Genomic DNA, 22,216 nt, shown 5'->3' with positions numbered 1-22,216 from the left:
CCAACTGGAGCAGAAAAAAGTGGGAGTTTGGCGTACAGGTTAGAGATGAGTTTGGAGGATGCCCAAGCTGATTCCCAGTCACAAAAACACAAGCCCACAACAATAAGAATCAGGCACTACACTGGTCTGAAAGAGACTAGTTTAGTAGGTGATGCTTGTTGTTGTGGGCTTGTGTTTTTGTCCATGATGCAGCTCCTCTGCAGTCACCGTCATTCACAGCTTGATCAAGCTGACCACCTGATAGTCTATCTGCTCCAAAATAGCAGGAGAGTTTGGGCTTTAGTGGTTTATACAAGGGAGCAGAGGAGGCACAAGGCTGCATGGTCAGAAGGAAAGCTGGCTAGATATGTGCAGTTTAGTTCCTTGCAAATTGAAACTCAGATGAAATTTTTGTTATTCGGATGTATTTGAATTTCCGAATTACAATCGTTACGAATTGAAACAAATCAAAAATAACAAAACAAAATTTTGTCCAAAACTCGAACTGAAAGAGGTATAGACTTCAGAGAGAGAGATATCATTTTACCCCTGGACAAATCATTAGTAAGACCTCATCTGGAATATGCAGTTTGGTTTTGGGCACCAATTCACAAAAAGAACATTGGGGAACTGGAGAAAGTAGAGAAGCGCAACCAAACTGATAAGAGGCATGGAGGAGATCAGCTATGAGGAAAGATTAGAGGAACTGAATTTATTCTCTCTGGAGAAGAGGAGATTAAGGGGGGATATGATCTCCATGTATAATACATAAGGGGGATATGATCTCCATGTATAATACATAAGGGGGGATATGATCTCCATGTATAATACATAAGGGGGGATATGATCACCATGTATAATACATAAGGGGGGATATGATCTCCATGTATAATACATAAGGGGGGGGGGATATGATCTCCAAGTATAATACATAAGGGGGGATATGATCACCATGTGTAATACATAAGGGGGATATGATCTCCATGTATAATACATAAGGGGGATATGATCTCCATGTATAATACATAAGGGGGATATGATCACCATGTATAATACATAAGGGGGGATATGATCTCCATGTATAATACATAAGGGGGGATATGATCACCATGTATAATACATAAGGGGGGATATGATCTCCATGTATAATACATAAGGGGGGATATGATCACCATGTATAATACATAAGGGGGGATATGATCACCATGTATAATACATAAGGGGGGATATGATCTCCATGTATAATACATAAGGGGGGAAATGGTCTCAATGTATAATACATAAGGGGGGGATATGATCACCATGTATAATACATAAGGGGGGATATGATCTCCATGTATAATACATAAGGGGGGATATGGTCTCCATGTATAATACATAAGGGGGGATATGATCTCCATGTATAATACATAAGGGGGGATATGATCTCCATGTATAATACATAAGGGGGGGATATGATCACCATGTATAATACATAAGGGGGGATATGATCTCCATGTATAATACATAAGGGGGGATATGATCTCCATGTATAATACATAAGGGGGGGATATGATCACCATGTATAATACATAAGGGGGGGTATGATCTCCATGTTTAATACATAAGGGGGGATATGATCTCCATGTATAATACATAAGGGGGATATGATCACCATGTATAATACATAAGGGGGGATATGATCTCCATGTATAATACATAAGGGGGATATGATCTCCATGTATAAATACATCAGTGGTTCATATAGTGAACTCAGTGTAAAGTTATTCACCCTGAGGTCATCACAGAGGACAAGGGGGCACTCTTTACGTCTGGAGAAAAATACATTTTATCTCCAAATACGGAAAGGTTTCTTCACAGTAAGAGCTGTGAGAATGTGGAATAGACTCCCTCAAGAGTTGGTTCTGGCCAGCTCAGTGGATTGCTTTAAAAAAGTCCTGGATTCTTTCTTGGATACACAGAATATAACTGGATATAACATTTGTGGATAAAGTTGATCAAGGGAATATCCGATTGCCTCTCGGGGGATCAGGAAGGATTTTTTTTCCTGCAGGATCATGCTTTGCTGTTTTTTTGCCTTCCTCTGGATCAACTGTGGGTATAGGATTATAATTTTTTTTTAATGGTTGAACTGGATGGACTTTTGTCTTTTTTTTCAGCCAGACTAACTATGTAACCATGCATATTTGCATACACTCGGCATGAAGAGGTTAACTTATCGATTCGAAATGAAACAATTTTTTTCTTCGTTCTGCACATGTCCAGAGCTGGCAGCTTGCAGAAAGGAGGCGAGCAATGTGCAGGTGATGTGTGCTCTCTCCATCACATTCCCTCTCCTCTAAGTTCTCACTCAGAACTGCCGTCTCCATCGTCCTGTGTTGTCGGACAGCAGCAGGAGGAGGGATCATGTAGTCATATAATTGGGAGCCTGTCCCAACTTCCAATCATTACTAAGGAACAGGAACTGTGACAACTCAGTCACTGTACTGGGAGCTTGCTGTCAACACAGAACCCTTGACTGTTCTTTTGATCATATGTGCAGCATGTGGGTGGTAAAGCCACCCTCTGCCACTGCACGTAGGTTTTGCGGGCGGCAAGAGGTTAAAGTGCTTGTACTGCTTGTACATATGTAAATACTATAGTGTACATGATCTGGGCACAGGTCCACTTTAAGCACCTCCTCCTTTATTAGAATTTCTTTAAATCAATCAGTTAATGTCCTTTTTCCTTTACTTATTCCTTAGAATATGTTTATGTCCTACAATGTGACTTTTCAATGTCTTTTTTTGTTTTTACGCTGCAATAATAAATACAGGCATACCTCGGTTTATGAACGCCTTGGTTAATGTAATTTTCGGTTTACGTATGAAAATCCATTGAAAATAATGCCTCAGTTTACTAATTTTTTTTGCAATACGAACGGATTAATTGGTTTTCAATGCATTTACGATTTTTTTTTAATCATGTCCCTGTACAGTATTTATGCCTTTAAAGTGCACTTTATAAAGAGTTTTGAACAGAAGACTTTTTTTTACTCTTCCTGACCTCTGGAACGGATTAATTGGTTTTCAATGCATTGACGAATTAATTTTTTATCATGTCCCTGTACAGTATTTATGCCTTTTTTAAGTGCACTTTCTAAAGAGTTTTGAACAGATAAGGCTTTTTTTGATTTTGTTCTGACCTCCGGAATGGATTAATTGGTTTTCAATGCATTTACAATTTTTTTTTAATCATGTCCCTGTACAGTATTTATGCCTTTAAAGTGCACTTTATAAAGAGTTTTGAACAGATAAGACTTTTTTTGATTTTTTTCTGACCTCCAGAATGGATTAATTGGTTTTCAGTGCATTCCTATGGGAAACCGCGTTTCGGTGTACAAATTTTTTGCAATACGAAAAATCCTGCAGAACGAATTAAATTCGTAAACCGAGGTACGCTTGTATATTAGTTGTATATAAGTATGCGTTATGTTTGGCACTGTAAAAAGTTCCACTGATTGAGTGAAAAGCAAAATGTGTTCCTTTTTGTTTCTTAGAAAGAATTCCATGGAAAAAGATGGAAAGAAATGTATTGGCCCCAGCGGTGCCAAAGTGGATATGCTTAACGTTCCTACCCGGACCAGAGAATTTCATCAATCTGATTCTGAAGGAGTAGGTTTCTAGACAAGATATGTTATTGCAGTATTTACAACAAAAGTATACGGTATATTGTAGAGTTAGACCTTCTGAACTCTTATTGCTGTGTTTGGCCTATTTGGGACACTTCTCCTTACTTCCTGTCTATTTGACAGAACAGGAAGTGGTGGGAAATCTCCCTTAGGGATATGCAGTCATCAGGTAAGTCATAACATTTGTTTTTGTACTACTGTGCCTGTATAGTTTTGTTGTGTCATTTATGAGCCCTGATGAAGAGGGCAGAGATACAGCACCTGAAACATGCTGGCTTTGTAAGTAATCTGTCATTGGAATAAACTTGTATCTAAACTTGAATATCATGGAGTGGCACTTCAGTTCTAGATTCACTCATCTCTATGGTGATCATGGAAAAGCTTTACTGTGTAGAAGATTAAATTCCAATTCTCCGTATCTACAATACTGCCATACTTTTTGACAGCTATCATATGTATCTGGGACTCCTCCAATAATATCCTGGCAACCAAGGTCCATCTAAATGCCCTGGCAACCAAAGTTAATCTAAAGGTCCCAACAGACAAGGTCCATCTAAATGTCCCGGCAGAAAAGGTCCATCTAAATATCCCGGCAGCCAAGGTCCATCTAAATGTCTCTGCAACCAAGGTTCATTTAAATGTCCCGGCAGCCAAAGTTCATCTAAATGTCTCGGCAGTCAAGGTTCATTTAAATGTCTCGGCAGCCAAGGTCCATCCAAATGTCTTGGCAGCCAAGGTCCATCCAAATGTCTTGGCAGCCAAGGTCCATCCAAATGTCTTGGCAGCCAAGGTCCATCCAAATGTCTTGGCAGCCAAGGTCCATCTAAATGTCTTGGCAGCCAAGGTCCATCTAAATGTCTTGGCAGCCAAGGTCCATCTAAATGTCTTGGCAGCCAAGGTCCATCTAAATGTCTCGGCAGCCAAGGTCCATCTAAATGTTCAGGCAATCAAGGTCCATCTAATTGTCCCGGCACACAAGGTCCATCTAAATGTCCTGGCACAAAAGGTCCATTTTAATGTTCCGGCAGCCAAGGTCCATCTAAATGTCCCTGCAGCCAAGGTCCATCTAAATGTCCCTGCAGCCAAGGTCCATCTAAATGTCCCGGCAGCCAAGGTCCATCAAAACGTCCCGGCAGCCAAGGTCCATCTAAATGTCCCGGCAGCCAAGGTCCATCTAAACGTCCCGGCAGCCAAGGTCCATCTAAACGTCCTGGCAGCCAAGGTCCATCTAAACGTCCCGCAGCCAATGTCCATCTAAACATCCCGGCAGCCAAGGTCCATCTAAACGTCCCGGCAGCAAATTTCCATGTAAACGTCCCGGCAGCCAAGGTCCATCTAAACGTCCCGGCAGCCAAGGTCCATCTAAACGTCCCTGTAGCCAAGGTCCATCTAAACGTCCCGGCAGCCAAGGTCCATCTAAACGTCTCGGCAGCCAGAGTCCATCTAAACGTCTCGACAGCCAGGGTCCATCTAAATGTCTCGGCAGCCAAGGTCCATCTAAATTTCCCGACACCCAAGGTCCATCTAAATTTCCCGACACCCAAGGTCCACCTTAATGTCCATTGTATAGGAGCCTTGTTCTGCCTATTGGTTTTGTTATTTTTGTTTCTTAAGAGTGTAGCTAAATAAGTGAGACTCTTAAAGTACACCTGCCACAAACTTGACCAGAACAATTTCATTTCCCTCCTTAGCTGTATGAATTTGATGGGATTTGCACATTCTTCAAAGGTAGAAGGAAAATTTGTGGGCAGTTCTGTTCTTAACTTTTGGACTTCACTGAATATTCTTGTGATAAAATATCCTTGCATTTTAATTTAGGAGTCTCGCATTGGGAATCGGAGTGCGGGCTCTGCAGACGAGAGCGATACTTTATTTAAGAAGAATACTCGCAAAATCTTGAAGCCATCAGGTCTAAAAATTTTTTTTTTATGTCTTCTATGCTAATGTAAAGGGCAGTTGACAGGCTGACAATGAATATGAGACTCATGCTAGTAGTAAATATTAGGTATACTGTAAGTGAACACTGGGAAGAATTAACAGTTTGCTGAAGTGAATGGTAAGAGCATAAAAAAAGAAAACGAATGCAACCACCACATCTAATGATTGATAAGATGCAATATGTTAAAACTTTGGTTTTGGGATTAATACTGCTTTAATCTTAGGTGGCTTCACCAGGAGAAAATAAATATGATAAAGTGTCCAAATTAGTGAACATCATTACTAAAACCAAATTGAAACAACTTTTTTTTTTTTTTTAAATTATGAAGGGAATGATAGATGATATTGATGATGGTTGTATTTAAGGAGGATGATATTGATGATAGTTGACAGTAGCGACTGATGATGATATTATTGATGATGGTTGACATTGATGAGGATGATACTCTTGATGGTTGACATAGAGGAGGATGATTTTGATGGTCGACATTGATGAGGATGATACTCTTGATAGTTGACATAGACGAGGATGATATTGATGATGATTGACATTGATGAGGATGATATTGATAATGGTTGACATTGACAAGGATGACATTGATGATGGTTGACATTGACAAGGATGATATTTATGATGATATTTATATGATGACATTGATGAGGAAGATGATATTGATAATGGTTGACATTGATGATGATGATATTGTTGATGGTTGACATTGACAAGGTTATTTATGATGGTTGATATTGATGAGGGTGATATTGATAATGATTGACATTGATAAGATTTATATTGTTGATGATTGATATTGATGATGGTTGGCATTGACAAGGATGATATTTATGATGATATTTATATGATGACATTGATGAGGAAGATGATATTGATAATGGTTGACATTGATGATGGTGATATTGTTGATGGTTGACATTGACAAGGTTATTTATGATGGTTGATATTGATAATGGTTGACATTGATAAGATTTATATTGTTGATGACTGACATTGACGAGGATGATATTGATGATATTGATAATGGTTGACATTGATAAGATTTATATTGTTGATGACTGACATTGATGAGGATGATATTGATGATATTGATAATGGTTGACATTGATGAGGATGCTATTTATGATGGTTGACATTGCTAAGGATGATAATGATGATGATGGTTGATGATGATGGTTGACATCGATGAGGATGATGATGGTTGACGATGATTGACATTGATGAGGATGTTATTAATTATGGTTGATATTGATAATGGTTGACATTGATGAGGATGACATTATTTATGGTTGACATTGACGAGGATGATATTGATGATGGTTGACGTTGACAAGGATGATATTTATGATTATATTTGTATGGTGACATTGATGAGGAAGATGATATTGAAAATGGTTGACATTGATGAGGATATTGTTGATGGTTGACATTGACAAGGAATATTGATGATGATGATGATATTGATGATGGTTGACATTGACAAGGTTATTTATGATAGTTGACATTGATGAGGATGATATTGATAATGGTTGACATTGATCAGATTTATATTGTTGATGATTGACATTGACGTGGATGATATTCATAATGATATTGATAATGGTTGACATTGATGAGGATGATATTGATGATGGTTGACATTGATGAGGATGATATTGATGATGGTTGACATTGCTAAGGATGTTAATGATGATGATGATGATTGATGACGATGGTTGACATTGATGAGGATGATATTGATAATGGCTGACATTGATGAGGATGATATTATTGATGGTTGACATTGACAAGGATGATATTGCTGATAATATTGACAATGGTGGACATTGAAAATACTGATGTACAAATTATTTTATATATATATATATATATATATATATATATATATATATATATATATATATAGTTATTATTTATTTATTTTTTGGGCTATGATGATGTAAGATATTAATGGATATTACATCAGTGACAATGTAGAACTATGCATTTATCTGAGTGTGTTTCCTTTAATGTACATTTTAGATTACAGTAAGTCCACCATAGACCTACGTCCAGAAGAGAAGGTCGAAGAAGAAAGCACCATGGGGGATCGAAGCAAGTCTGTTCCTGGGCTGAATGTAGAAATGGTTCGTATTGTGCATTATATTCACTCTGTGTGATTTCACTGTACAGTGCACGCTATAAATGAATAAAATCTCTGAATCTCAGAAAACAATATTCCTTTCAGGCTCAGTAGGATAAAGACAATCTCAGTTTGCCACGCTGCACAATTTTCGGTTGCCTTGGCACCGGGTTTCTTAATTCAGACCAGGTGCCTTATTAAAATCCAATGTTATTTATTTCATGTTACTTTGATATAACCTTTCACTCACCAACAAAAAATTGTTGTTGCCCGTCTGCTACTTTGTTAATTTTCACTATTTTTGTTTTTCATAGGAAGAGGAAGATGAAGATATTGATAATTTGGTAGAAATCCATCGTTTGAATACGCAAAGAGGCAGTTTGCGCAGTGGGACGTCCACGGTTAGAACTATTTTATTTTAAATTAAATTAAAAAAACTTAAGCCTCATACACAAAATGAGAATATTGGATGAAATATACCACTTTTAGAGCAATCCTCTAATTATCTGATCATTAGTACACAGCTTTTTTGAGAGCTGATCACTAGTGATGGACCGAACACCCCGCTGTTCAATTTGCAGTCGAACATTGGAACCTACCAAAAGTACGACTGCAAACTTTGAACAGGGACAATTCACTAAGCGGTATCTTAATACATCTGAATATGTGGAAAAATATCTCCCAGCTACTAAAATACCAAGTTATATTATGAAGTATTGCGATATTTTAGTAGTGAAGACATTCTTTAATATTTCAGCTGCCAGCAGGGTTCCCCGAAGCTTAATGTAAAAAGGCATAAAAAAAACCAAAAAAAACAAAAACAAAACAACAATGTGGGGTCCCCCCCATTCATACCAAACCCTTCAGTTCTGATATGGATTTTGAGCCCCCCCCAAATCCTTACCAGACCCTTATCCAAAAATGCAGACTGGCAGGTCAGGAAAGGGGGGGAATGAGCAAACGCCCCCCCTCCTTAACTATACCAGGCCACATGCCCTCAACATGGGGGCGGACAAGGGCCTCTTCCCCAAAACCGTGGCTGGTGGTTAAGGGGGTCTGCGGGTGGGGGGCTTATCAGAATCTGGAAGCCCCCCCAGCTCAAATGCTCTCTCTCCCCATATGCTCCAGCACAAATCCCCCCCCCCCCCCACCACCTCTGAAAAAAAAGAATTCTTCTCCTACCACATATCCTCTACCCCTCAAATTTTCCCTCCAAGCATTAATCCCCCCCCCACTCCAAATCCCCTTCTTCCAACACAAGTTCCCCTCCCCCAATCCACCATTCTGGAACAAATCCCCCCTCCACCACAGACACACAAACCTTCCCTCCTAGCACACATACCTCTCAATAATCCCTACTAGCACAAAATCCCCCCCAAAAAATTAATTTCCTCTCCAGTACAAATCCCTCCCCCCACCATATGACGTTAATGGCACAAACCCCCCAAATCCTCCCTCCTAGCACAAATCCTCATATCCCATACCCTCTCCAAACATAAATCCCCCCAAATCACTACTCCTAGCACACCTCCCCCAATTTCCACACCTAGAACAATTCTTATGCCCTGCCACCCCCCAAATTTACATTCTCAATGCAAATCTTCTCCCCCCAATCTCCTTGTGGTGCCCCCTCCTCCACCTTACATAATACCACAGTGCTCCGGGCAGCTGCCCCTCCTGCCCACCCCTGCATATACATACATTGTCAGAGCACACATACACGAAGTCAGCGAAAACATAATAATATACATCATATACAAAATGTATTTTAAATATACAAATGTCAAAAAAAAATTTTGGGGGGAGGACATTTGTATGTTTTAAATAGGTTTTGTTTATGATGATGTATATAATTATTATTGTACTTTTTATTTATTCTAGTGATTCATCTCAAGCATGGATCCAGGGGAAGCAAATATAGTGAAACGCGTTGATCCTAAACACTTGCTATACATTACTAATAACATCCAACAATTGTATGCCACTGCTGGATTTTCGATATTACATGTTTTTATGATGCATATTTCTTTTTATTGGATAAGCCAATAAATATATGTTTTTATATATACTATATTGGCAAAAATATTGGGCCGCCTGTCTTTACTCGCACATAAACTTTAATGGCCTCCCAGTCTTAGTCCGTAGGGTTCAATATTGAGTTGGCCCCGCCCTGTGCAGCTATAACAGCTTCAACTCTTCTGGGAAGGCCGTCCACAAGGTTTAGGAGGGTGACCTTTGTACTGGGAGGAGGGGGAGTTTATGCTTAGGGAGTAAACATATAGATTAGTACTCAATTTTTTTTGCGGGGGGAGTGGATTTTCGCTGACACATAATGCTCACATATCTTGGGGGGGGGGGGTGCGCAGTTTGGCAGGCTCGCCCTGCACTCTTGATGACCTTGTCCTGGCACTGTGTGTATGTGCGCATGACAATTGATAAAAAAAACCTCAACAGAGATTTTCACCTTTCCCCTCTCTACTGAATTATGTATATTTCTTGCTGCCCCCCATTGGTCATGTATCAAGATTTATTCCCTTCCCATTCCACCCACAACTAGTAAGTTGGAATTGTTGTTGAAGTTGGTGATGATGTATCTGTTTCCCTCCCACAGAGCACTCTGGGGAGCATGATGAGTATTTACAGCGAGGCCGGAGACTTCGGGAACGTCATAGTCACCGGGGAAATCATCTTCTCCATGAAATACGATGGAAAGACGCAGATCCTCAGCATTGTGGTAAAGGAGTGCCGCAACCTGGCTTACGGAGATGACGCAAAGAGACGCTCCAACCCGTAATCCATTTACTTTTTCTTTTCTTTTTTTCAGTTTTCCATATAACACCAGAGTGTTTTTCTCTCTCTCTCTCTCTCTCTCTCTCTCTCTCTCTCTCTCTCTATATATATATATATATATATATATATATATATATATATATATATATATAAAAACACCCACACTTAAGGGACTGATTACAGTTAACATATTGACAGAGATGTGTGTTTCACCGCTTAGTGTCTATTTTTCCACTGTTTACTATTCCCTAAATACCTACCTCAAGGGTAATATATTCTACTGACCTTGTCATCAGTAGAGAGACAGTAAAACACAAACACAGGGTACAGTTTACACTTAAGATTGGGAGGCAGTAAAATACAGGCCCATTGAACCATCGATTGTCCCCATCACAATGCCCCCGTGCATCAGATGTCCCCATCACCAAGCCCCCTTACTTCAAGGTGCCTCCAGCAGATTGTCCCCTGATATCAGGTGTTCCCATCACTGTGACCCCCTACTTCAGGTGCCTCCAGCAGAGTACCTCCTGACATCAGGTTTCCCCATCACCGTGCCCCCTTTACTTCAGGTGCCTCCAGCAGAGTGCCCCCAGAATCAGGTGTCCACATCACCATGCCTCCTACTTCAGGTCCCTCGAGCAGAGTGTCCCCTTACATTAAGTGTCCCTATCGCCATACCCCCTTACATTAGGTGCCTCCATCACAATGCCCACCTTACATAAGGTGTCCCCCTTACATCAGGTGTCCCCATCTCAGTGCCCTCTTACATCAGGTGCCTCCAGCAGAGTGCCTTCTTACATCAGGTATCCCCATCGCAGTGCCCCCTTACATCAGGTGCCTCCAGCAGTGTGCCTTCTTACATCAGGTGTCCTCCTCATCACAGTGTCCCCTTCTATCAGCTGTCCCCATCACAATGTTCCCATTTCAGTGCCCCCTCCAACCTCCAGTAGACTGCCTTCTTAAATCAGGTGTCCCCGTCACGGTGTCCCCTTACATCAGGTGTCCCCATCGCAGTGTCCCCTTACATCAGGTGTCCCCATCGCAGAGCCCCCTTACATCAGGTGCCTCCAGCAGAGTGCCTTCTTACATCAGGTGTTCCCATCTCAGTGTCCCCTTCTATCACGTGTCCCCATCAGTGTTCCCATTTCAGTGCCCCCTTACATCAGGTGCCTCCAGCAGAGTGCCTTCTTACATCAGGTGTCCCCATCGCAGTGCCCCCTTACATCAGGTGCCTCCAGCAGAGTGCTTTCTTACATCAATCAAAAATAGAAATAAGTGAGCGCTAAATTAACATAATATAATAGCGGCTATGCACCAAAGGCACCATATAAGACCTTAAGATAAATAATAATATAATGAGAGGGTGCAGCACTAATAAAACACAGGTCTTCCCATCACAGTGTCCCCTTCTATCAGGTGTCCCCATCACAGTGTTCCCATTTCAGTGCCCCCTTACATCAGGTGCCTCTAGCAGACTGCCTTCTTAAATCAGGTGTTCCCATCACAGTGTCCTCTTCTATCACGTGTCCCCATCAGGTGTCCCAGTCACCGTGTCCCCTTTACATCAGGTGTCTCCATCGCAGTGCCCCCTTACATCAGGTGTCCCCATCGCAGTACCCTCTTACATCAGGTGTCCCCATCTCAGGGCCCCTTTACATCAGGTGCTCCCATCACAGGGCCCTGGTACCTTTTTATGGGAAGAGGGCTAGAGGTGGGACAGACTGCAAGTCCACTTTTGTCCTTCTCTGATGCTGAGGGTGGTGCATGCATGTGACGACATTAGTTGTCCTAACAACCAATCAGTGCAGAGGAGGGAGGAACCTGTGCTGGGGACTGCCTAGCAGGAAGTCCAGAAAGAACTGTCACTCTGTCTTGGTCTGAACCGTGGTCTGCCATTCTGTAGAGAGAATATATTTTGCTGTGTTATTTAGGAAGTGTTGAGTTCTACATCTGCAATCCCTTCTTCTAGATACGTCAAGTCCTATCTCCTGCCTGACAAGTCCCGTCAAGGAAAACGCAAAACTACAATTAAACGTAACACCATTAGCCCTCTGTATGCTGAAACATTGCAGGTAAGTAGAATGATTTGATGTCATTGAAAAAAAAATCCTCTATAATTTATTTTATTTAAAGCTGAACTTTGGTCATCTTTAAAAAGCCAAAAAATATTCGGCTTTATTTCTTTGTCTCTAGTACTTTATCCCGGAGCCGGTCCTGCTCTCCAGAACCTTACAGCTGTCTGTCTGGCACCATGACCGCTTTGGAAGGAATACATTCCTGGGGGAGGTGAACCTGCCTTTGGACTCCTGGAACTTTGACAGTACGGTGGACGAGTGTCTTCCTCTGCATGGCAGGGTGACTCTTCTCACATTTCTCTCATTTACCAGTGACAACGATTTATTTGGTGGCAACAATTTCAGTTTTGATAAGTTTTTTTTTTTTTTTTTTTTTAATTCCTTTATTTGATACAAATATAAGCAAACAGGTAACAAATATGTGCAGGTCACCAGAAATCCACATAAAAAAACAAACATCATATAGATAAGAGTGGTATGACTGCCGTAGCCAGTAGAGGACATTTACATTGATGTAAGACCATGGCACTGTCTATGTTGGTGGAATGTCATAAACAATGAGACCGATTTAGGAGGATTACATAAACAGGGAGCACTGGAAGGTATAGAGGGATGGAGTAGATGCTAGGATAGACTGTGATCATCTTGAACACTGCAAACCGAGAGACAGCAAGGGGGGCATTGCCATCAACTCTTCTAGGAGGAAGGATATATAGGAAACAGTCTGGTGATAGAGCAAGAACACGACGAGCACAGGGGTTGAGGAAGAGGGACAAAGAGGGAAAGATGGCTGGGGGGGAAAGGGTAGAGAAGGAAGTGGGGAAGAGGAAAGGACCAAGATCAAGGAATTGGAGAAGGAAAGGTAGGATGAAAAGGAGGGGCTGGAGAAAGGAGCAGAAGTACAGAGGGGGTCTGAGCACCATCTTCGGGGGAGAAGGAGAAACACCAGTGAAAAATGCAACTCACTGGGAGGGAGTGCGTTCTTTCAAGTAGGCATCCATATATACACAAAGTATTTCCAAAGCCTCCACATGTCCCGAAAGGTCTCTTCCACATTACGCAAAGTGACTAAGAGGTCCTCCATGTCCCTGAGTTCATTCACCTTGGAGAACCAGAGAAATAGTATAGGAAGATTAATGTCATTCCAACAGAGTGGGATGCAGGCCTTAGCCATGTTCAGCAATTGAATGGTAAGAGAGACCTTCTATTTCTTGATGGGCCTTTCAGACAGGTACAGCAGGCAAGCCACTGAGTTGTCCTGCAAATCCGCAGCTGTGAGTTGTTTGTTTATGTCAGTCACCTCCTGCCAACACTGGAGTTTCAGGCATTGCCAGAAAATATGGAGTAAAGTGCAATTTTTTATGATGCAATGCCAGCAAAGATTGGAGATCCTTGGTGAGAGGTGGTGAAGCTCGGTAGTGACCTGATACCACCTGGTAAGGATTTTATAACTGTACCCTGGTGGCAATAGAGAATTTTTGGCCAAAGTGTAGAAGTTTTTCCTTCTGCACAGTCATGAATGACATGCCCAACTCACACTCCCATTTGGTAAGAAAGGGGGAGGTGTAGTCAGCCTCTGGATGGACGAGGGATGAGTAAACTGAAGAGACTGTGGCAAACCTGTTCCCCTTATGACACAAAGCCTCAAAGGCAGTCAGCGAGCGATTAATATCTGGCGTGCGAGACAATGTGTGGAGGTAATGATGCAATTGAAGGTCTCCCCAGAAATCTAAGGAGTGTCTACCAAGCGAGTAAGGTCGGTGGAGACTAGGCCCCCGTCTGAGGTCAGGAAATCTGTCAGATGGGAATATCCACTGGTTTTGAAGCAATGGAAATGCTTATTGTGAAGTCCTCGGATGAAATCTGGATTGCCCAAAATGGGGACCATGGGGGGAGCAAGATCAAGAGATGGATGAGTTGCTAGAGGATTCCTGAGAGACCCATAAAGTATTTCCAAGGGTATGGTGCATACAAATATCCTTGGGCACAGGGGAGTCTAACCACGGCCAACTCATAGCAGTTCCTTGGGCATCTTTCAGTTCAATGGCAACCCAGTGTTTGGCTGCACTGCCAGTTGACTAGGCGTGTGTGATGGGCCACTCAGTAATAGGAGCAGATATAAGGAAGACCACCACCCCACATACCTTATGTAGGAAGAGGGTATGCAGAGCTAGGCATGGTTTTCTATGAGATCAGATAAATGCTCAGAACATGGTACCAACTTTCTTAAAAAATAGCGTAGGTAACCGAATGGGAAGGGCTTGGAGTTAGTACGGCACGTGGGGGAGCACCATCTTTTTTAAAGCACTACAATGGCCAAACCCGATCAGCATGAGTGAATGCCAGTGTAACAAGTCTCCCTTGATTTTAAGCAACAGTGGTGTGTAATTTGGAGAGTATAGATCAGAAAGATCTGGCGTAATATTTGTTCCCAAATACCGGATTGAGTTTGTAGCCCACTGGGTTGGGTAAAGATGTGAGGGGTCTGTTATGAAAAAAAATCAGGTCGTCCGCATTGGCTGCAACCTTGTGCATTCCAGAGGATTTGTGGTAGCCAGCAATAATGGATTCGGCTTGGACTGTACAAAGAAATGGTTCCAATGTTAAAATGAAAGGGGAAATGGGGCACCTCTGTCATGTCCCGCAGGAAATGGGAAAAAAATTTGTTCTAGTTTCAGAGGCTGAGGGCTGAGAATAGAGGGAAGAAATCCAACACAGCATAAAGGCCCCAAGCCAATGTGGGCCAGGGTCGCCTGCATAAATTGCTAAGTAACCCTGTCAAATGCCTCTTCAATGTCGGTGAAGAGTAAAACGAGCATGTGTTTGGAGGTCTTAGTGGCATGGATCAGGTTGAGGACCCAAATGGTGTATCAGGGCTCCCAAAGTGGGACAAAGCCTACTTGATCTTTGTGCATCAGTCAAGAGATGTAACATAGTAAGCGATGAGCTAGGATTTTCATGAAAAGTTTCAGGTCAGTATTTAGTACAGCTATCCAGTGATAGCTGCCACTGTGTGAGGGGCCCTTCCTTTCCTTGGGGACCAGGGAAATCTACATCCCGAGCGCATCCGCCAGGAAACCTTTTAACGTCTTTTAAATGTCTTATATTAGGCCGGGGTCAGGCCATCAGGGCCTGGAGCCTTCTTTGGTTTAGATTGAGAGAGCATCATCCCTAATTCCTCCACAGTAATCAGAGTTTCAAATTTTTGGTAATCGGAAGGGGAAAGAGAACTGATTTCCGACATTTTGATCAATTTTTATTTAAGGAATTATGACCCTACATGACCACAAACACGTCAGTTAAGGAAGTTGGGTACACACAGTCATGGTGCAATACAATGGTGGCCTGGAATAGGGATGAGCTGATGAGCTGACAGTTCAGTTTAAGCTTTGTTTCTTTGGGCATTTGAACCAACGTCCAAACGTTAGATCGTTCTGTGTCCTGTTTTGCAAGACTGTCAGGGATGCGGGTATGACCAGAAGTGTGTGGACTGACACAGGGAAACGCAGGCTTCAGATATAGTAAATAATATAATTTATTAAGACTAACAATACAAACGCAGTGCAAAACTAAACATAACACAGTGCAGACAAACTGAACCAAACCTCCAACAGATAACAAACATACAATACAAGAATAGTCAGGCAGGCCGGGTCGGTAGCAAACGGGCAAACGGAGTACCAGGAGCAGGCGGGAGAGTGGTCAGGACTAGCCGAGGTCAGTACAGGCAGAGTTCAGGCAGCGTCAGGACAGAAGTAACAGGATCGGGAAACCAGGGCCAAGCAAACAGTACAACAAGGCACAGACTGCAGGTCTGGCCATCCCTTAAATACAACCCCTGCAATCAGCTTCAGGTGTTTGGCTGACTGCAGGGGTGAGTCTCTGATTGCTGAGAGCACCCGCTGGCCAGCCCTAATACTGCAGCCCACAAAGCAGGTGAGTCCCACCATTATTGGCAAGTCCATTCCTGACAAAGACCCATATGTAGAATTTCTACCGCTTCTATATATGACAGCTTTCTGCCTGCGGGAAGGTCTGCCTTATGATTTGACCATTGTGATTGGCTGACACAATAGTCACATAATCAAGAGCAGGTACTGTTGGTCCCCAATCAGTAGCACAGACCAGGAGCTGTCTGTTGTGCAAATATGGAAGGAGCGCCAGACCAAAAGATAAAGTCCAAATTCATTTATTGGTGTTATGTTAAGACAGCCAATGCATTTTTGGAGGTCAAAGGAGCTCCCCCTTCATCAGGACTATTATAAATAATATAATGTAAAAATAATTGAACGGATAAAATCATGAGCCTAATATGATTTTATTAGTCACAATTATTTTTACATTATATTATGTTTTATTGCAGCCCTGATGAAGGGGGGTTCCTTTGACCACCGAAATGTGTTGGCTGTCTTTTAACATAACAATGAATTTGGAATCTTATCTTTTGGTCTAGCGCTCCTTCCATGCAAGGCCTTGGATAAGGGAGTGCCACCATTCCTCCTGTAAGGGGCCCAGGCCAGCAGGGGGGCCCAGGTAACTAGGTGAAGTGGATGTGGGCAGGGAGGGTGATCAGCACAGCATGGGGGGGGGGGGCATTACTGAAACCAATTCCCTGTATGGCTTTTTCTTCAGCAGCTTAAATCTGGTTTCTTCTCCTCTCCCTCATTCTGGCTTCCAGCTGCTGTAGAGAGAGCCATACAAGGCTTCGGTTCCAGCAACTCCCCCCTCGCCACACCCATAACCCTCCCTGTGCACCATACGTTTCCCCCTGCTGCCAAAACCCCCTGTGTGCCCCCATGCCACAGTGCTGCTGGCTTGCCTCCTCTCCTTCCCACCGGCAGCTGCAAGCACACAATAGGATCCTTCAGGGTGGAGAGTGGGAAAAGGATCCTGTAAATATGTCACATTTATAAGCCCCTTCCTTTTCTGAATGAACACAATGAGTGATCGATACCAATCGCTCACTGTGTTCATTGATAACAGAAGCATAGTAAACAGTTGTTTTTTTTGAGGGGGCGGGGCCCTGTCAGGTTGGCTGTATGGGGCCCCGTGGGTTCTAACAGCAGCCCTGCTTCCATGTGCACACTTTTTTCCTGTTAACCTGCTGAAGTACCCACAGTAGGGTGGCCTTGCCTATTGTGAGCAGCCTAGACTGAGCCACTGAGCTCTTCAAGTGTTTTTGCCTTCCTTACTACCTTGTTTAAACTCAAAATAAAGTTCCAGCGCCTCTTGGATGCCCTTTTTTTCACAGGAGCTGTGTTTGACAGCTCAGTCTGTGTGCTCGGTCTGTGTGCTCGGTCTGTGTTTCCCCCTGCTGCCCAGGCCCCACATCCCACAGTGCTGCTGGCTTGCCTCCTCTTCCTCCCACCGGCAGCTGCAAGTATACAATAGGATCCTTCAGGATGGAGAGTAGGAAAAAAGTCTGGTAAATATGTCACATTTATAAGCCCCTTCCTTTCCAGAATGAACACAATGAGTGATCGGTACCAATCACACACTGTGTTCATTCATGATTGAAGCCTAGTAAACAGTTGGGTTTTTTTTTTTTGGGGGGGGGGGCAGGGCCCTGTCAGGTTGGCTGTATGGGGCTCTGTGGGTTCTAACAGCAGCCCTGCTTCCATGTGCACACTTTTTTCCTGGTAACCTGATGAAGTACCCACAGTAGGGCGGCCTTGCCTATTGTGAGCAGCCTAGACTGAGCCACTGAGCTCTTCAAGTGTTTTTTGCCTTCCTTACTATCTTTAAACTCAAAATAAAGTCCCAGCGCCTCTTGGATGCCCTTTTTTTCACAGGAGCTGTCTGTGACAGCTCAGTCTGTGTGCTGTGAATGCGGTATCCACACAGAAACCTCTGCTGCCCATAGCCCTATATGTGCCACGTGTTGGCAACCCTCTTTCCTGCCACACATCTGCATTACATGGCTGGCAGGAGATTGGGATGTGCTGATGGCATTTATACTGTATGTAGCATCTATTTATTACCTCTTCTTTTTTATACAGGGCAGTGGCGATGGGGCACCCAACTACAAAGGGGAACTGGTTGTGTCCTTAAAGTACGTCCCACCGTCCAAGTCCACGATTGGAAGTGAGAGAAAAAAAAGTGAGTGAAACTTTTATTTCCAGAAATAATTTCTCTTTTACATTTCTAAAGTTATTGCATAGACCGTGAAAAAATGGTGTTCAAATCTGATCTCCAGCTTCACCTTCAGTCTTGCACGGTTATACCGGCTCATCTCCTGGACTGAAATGGCTTCCTCTGATTTCACTGCACATTCTGAGCTTCTCACCATGTGCATTAGAAGCTGCAGAAAGTCTGATATAGCACATCTCATTTCCTGACTGGAGGGCATCCAGCATCATCTAGCGCTTTCCACCCCAGCCTGATCATCCCTGGCCCTCCCCTTTCATTCATTTGAGTTCAGATCTTTTAATTAGAAAGGCTCAGCTTCACATGTAGGTAGTGCCGGGACAAGGTCATCTAGCGTCCAGGGAAAAGATGCCAAACTGCGCCCCCTGTTGATGATGTTGATCATCACCAACAACACCACCATCATTCCCGCCCCGCAAGCCAAAGTCCTTGGCGTCATTCTTGACTCGAACCTCTCCTTCCAACCTCACGTCAAATCACTTACAAACACATGCACGCTCCACCTCCGCAACATTGCCAAGATACGCTCCTTCCTTACCCCAGACACCACCAAACTTCTAGTACACTCCCTCATCATCTCACGCCTTGACTACTGCAACTCCCTCCTCACTGGTCTACCCCAGTGCAGGCTCTCCCCGCTTCAGACCATCCTGAACTCAGCGGCTAGACTCATCCACCTCACCAACCGCTTCATCTCTGCCACCCCCCTCTGCCTCTCCCTCCACTGGCTCCCGATTGCCCAATGCATCAAATTTAAACTTCTAACCCTGACCTACAAAGCCGTCCACAACACTGCCCCTGACTACCTCACCAACCTGATCCCCAAGTACCGCCCTACCCGTACCCTTCACTCCTCTCAGGACCTCCTTCTATCCTGCTCCCTGGTCTCCTCCTCCCATGCACGACTGCAAGACTTCTCCAGGTCCTCCCCCATCCTCTGGAACTCACTGCCCCAATCCATCAGACTGTCGCCTTCCCTCCTCACATTCAGGCGCTCCATCAAAACCCATCTCTTCAGGGAAGCCTACCCCACCCTCACCTAATGGCCATTCTCCCTCATTCCTCCCACCACTCCACTCCCCTCAGCCACTTCATTCCCCTCAGCCACTTCCTACTGTACCACTACCCCCTCCCTCCTAGATTGTAAGCTCGAAAGAGTAGGGCCCTCTTACCCCTCATACGTTGTTTGTTATTGTTGTACTGTGCCATGTATTGTCCCCCCCCCCTCTATTGTACAGCGCTGAGCAAACCCTTTGGCGCTATATAAACCCGATGTAATAATAATAATAATAATGATGTGTAAGCTTGGGGGATCCTATGCCCAGCAGTCACTCACTTGTCAAAATAACTGTGCAGCTCAGTTTTAACATTGGGCGCATGCTTGTGTAGATGGCTCTCTCCTCCACTTGTGGTTCTCACTTCTGCGCTCTGTGGTGGGGGCTGTGCTCTCTCTCCCTCTCATCCTTCCTGCTAGTGCAGCTCCTGTGTGTCTATGAACTGGGAGGAAGGAGAAGGAGGAGTGAGGACACAGCCTGCACCTCCTCCCAGCTCTTTCCTCCTCCCCTTGCTGCTACCAGTGCTGGGCTGACAGGGATAGTGATGTCATTGTCACTACTCCTGTTAGCCTTGTAACAGAAGGAAGGCACCCCAAACTCTGCAGTTAACCATTGTGCCCAGGGCAGCCGCCCCTTCAGCCCACCCCTTGTCCCTGTATGTAGACATTTCCTGGGGTGGTCTGTATGCAAATGCAGCCTGCGTTCTGTGGTGGGGGCTGTGCTCTCTCTCCCTCTCATCCTTCCTGCTAGTGCAGCTCCTGTGTGTCTGTGAACTGGCAGGAAGGAGAAGGGGGAGTGAGGACACAGCCAGCACCTCCTCCCAGCTCTCTCCTCCTCCCCTTGCTGCTCCCATTGTGCCCAGGGCAGCCGCCCCTCCAGCCCACCCCTTGTCCCGGCCCTGCATGTAGATATTTCCTGGGGTGGTCTGTATGCAAATGCACCCTGCCTGTTGTAAAGGGCAGAGCAGGGTTAGTAGGTGGTTCTTCTTCTATGTTCCCCTCCTCATTGGGTACCAAGTGTGGGTCACATAGGAGACCTACCCTGGAGTGGGTTCTTCTGGGCTACGCTGGATACCTTGAACATGTTCGCTCTCCTTACACATCCTAGTGTAGTGTGTTGCACACCACTATTGACCCTTGTTGCATTCAGGAGGGACACGCTGAGCCTATGCCCTCTCCACCTGCTCAGTGTATCTCCACCAGCTCACTCCCAGTGACAGAATGGAATGCCGCCACGCACCCGGCGCTAACTCCATGCATGCGCTCACTTAACTCTTCCTCTTCCGTATCTGTGTCCTAGCTGGGGACCTCTGCTGTGCTGATCTTCTCCCATTTCTATGGGAGTCAGATCGCTCATAGAGAGAGAGTGCCAAAAACAAATCCCCCCACTGTAAAAGAATGTCCCACCTCTCACAGGTACACGCTTCACAACGGGCTGCTTAAACCTCCGTTTTCATACCCCAATGTGTTCTATTGACCCACATTGTAAACTATATGTGCCGGTTACTTGTTTTACACTCCATTAGTAGCTTCAGAGGGGTGGACCAGCCTTGAATGGTGTATAAAATCTTTGTGAAGCCAAGGAGACTGTGGAGATCCTTTGGGTTGTAGAAGCCACGTGCCGAGGAACGAGGTCACCTACATCCAACATCAATACTTGAGTATAGCAAAACCAATAAGATAGCCAAATGGGTTTGGCAGTATTTTTTCACTTTCCTCAGCAGGGAAGAGGGGGGACAGTACTTGGAGCCATAGGGAACGTGCTGATAGTAAGAGAGAGTAGAGTCCAATCATCCCCCACACTGTAACGTATAGAAGTCATCAGGGAGCGCCCTTCGGACTTACAGCCAACCTATCATAAGCGCAGCATCGTATTATTACATAACTAAGTATTGCTGCTTTTAAAGTGAGAAACGGAGGATATATAAATTATAAAGCAGTATATTATCTCTACATTTCATCAAGGTAAGGCCGAAGAAGGAGGAGATCTTCATGTCTGGATTAAGGAGGCCAAAAACCTGACGGCAGTTAAAACGGGAGGAACATCTGACAGCTTTGTGAAGGGGTGAGAAATAATTACCTTTATCTATGGCATCCAGTGATGCTGTTGAATGTATTCTCTCTTGAGAAGAGATTAAGGGGGGATATGATCTCCATGTACAATACATAAGGGGGATATGATCACCATGTATAATACATAAGGGGGGGATATGATCTCCATGTATAATACATAAGGGGGGTATGATCTCCATGTATAATACATAAGGGGGGATATGATCACCATGTATAATACATAAGGGGGGATATGATCTCCATGTATAATACATAAGGGGGATATGATCTCCATGTATAATACATAAGGGGGGATATGATCTCCATGTATAATACATAAGGGGGGATATGATCTCCATGTATAATACATAAGGGG

At 43.8% G+C, this 22,216-nt stretch overlaps 1 protein-coding gene across 1 annotated transcript in view; it reads left to right on the top strand.

Annotated features, from left to right (window-relative positions):
• Positions 1–21,853, top strand: part of LOC149438118 (synaptotagmin-like protein 4) — a gene marked incomplete at its 3' end in the record, with an annotated part of 50,945 nt that extends 29,092 nt beyond the window's left edge. The window contains exons 7-15 of the mRNA XM_089660228.1: positions 3,518–3,632; positions 5,468–5,558; positions 7,623–7,726; positions 8,037–8,123; positions 10,334–10,512; positions 12,482–12,584; positions 12,706–12,867; positions 18,587–18,686; positions 21,754–21,853. Of these exons, the coding sequence (XP_089516354.1) occupies positions 3,518–3,632; positions 5,468–5,558; positions 7,623–7,726; positions 8,037–8,123; positions 10,334–10,512; positions 12,482–12,584; positions 12,706–12,867; positions 18,587–18,686; positions 21,754–21,853 (1,041 nt within the window). The remainder of the gene's footprint in view (positions 1–3,517; positions 3,633–5,467; positions 5,559–7,622; positions 7,727–8,036; positions 8,124–10,333; positions 10,513–12,481; positions 12,585–12,705; positions 12,868–18,586; positions 18,687–21,753) is intronic.
• Between the last annotated feature and the right edge of the window lie 363 nt (positions 21,854–22,216).

Source organism: Staurois parvus, unplaced genomic scaffold, assembly GCF_062004578.1.
Source record: "Staurois parvus isolate SC_StPar_1 unplaced genomic scaffold, SC_StPar_1.0 ptg001216l, whole genome shotgun sequence".
Classification (NCBI taxonomy): Eukaryota; Metazoa; Chordata; class Amphibia; order Anura; family Ranidae; genus Staurois; species Staurois parvus.
The sequence above is the reverse complement of the archived record's forward strand: the minus strand, read 5'-3'. Positions and strand labels throughout refer to the sequence as shown.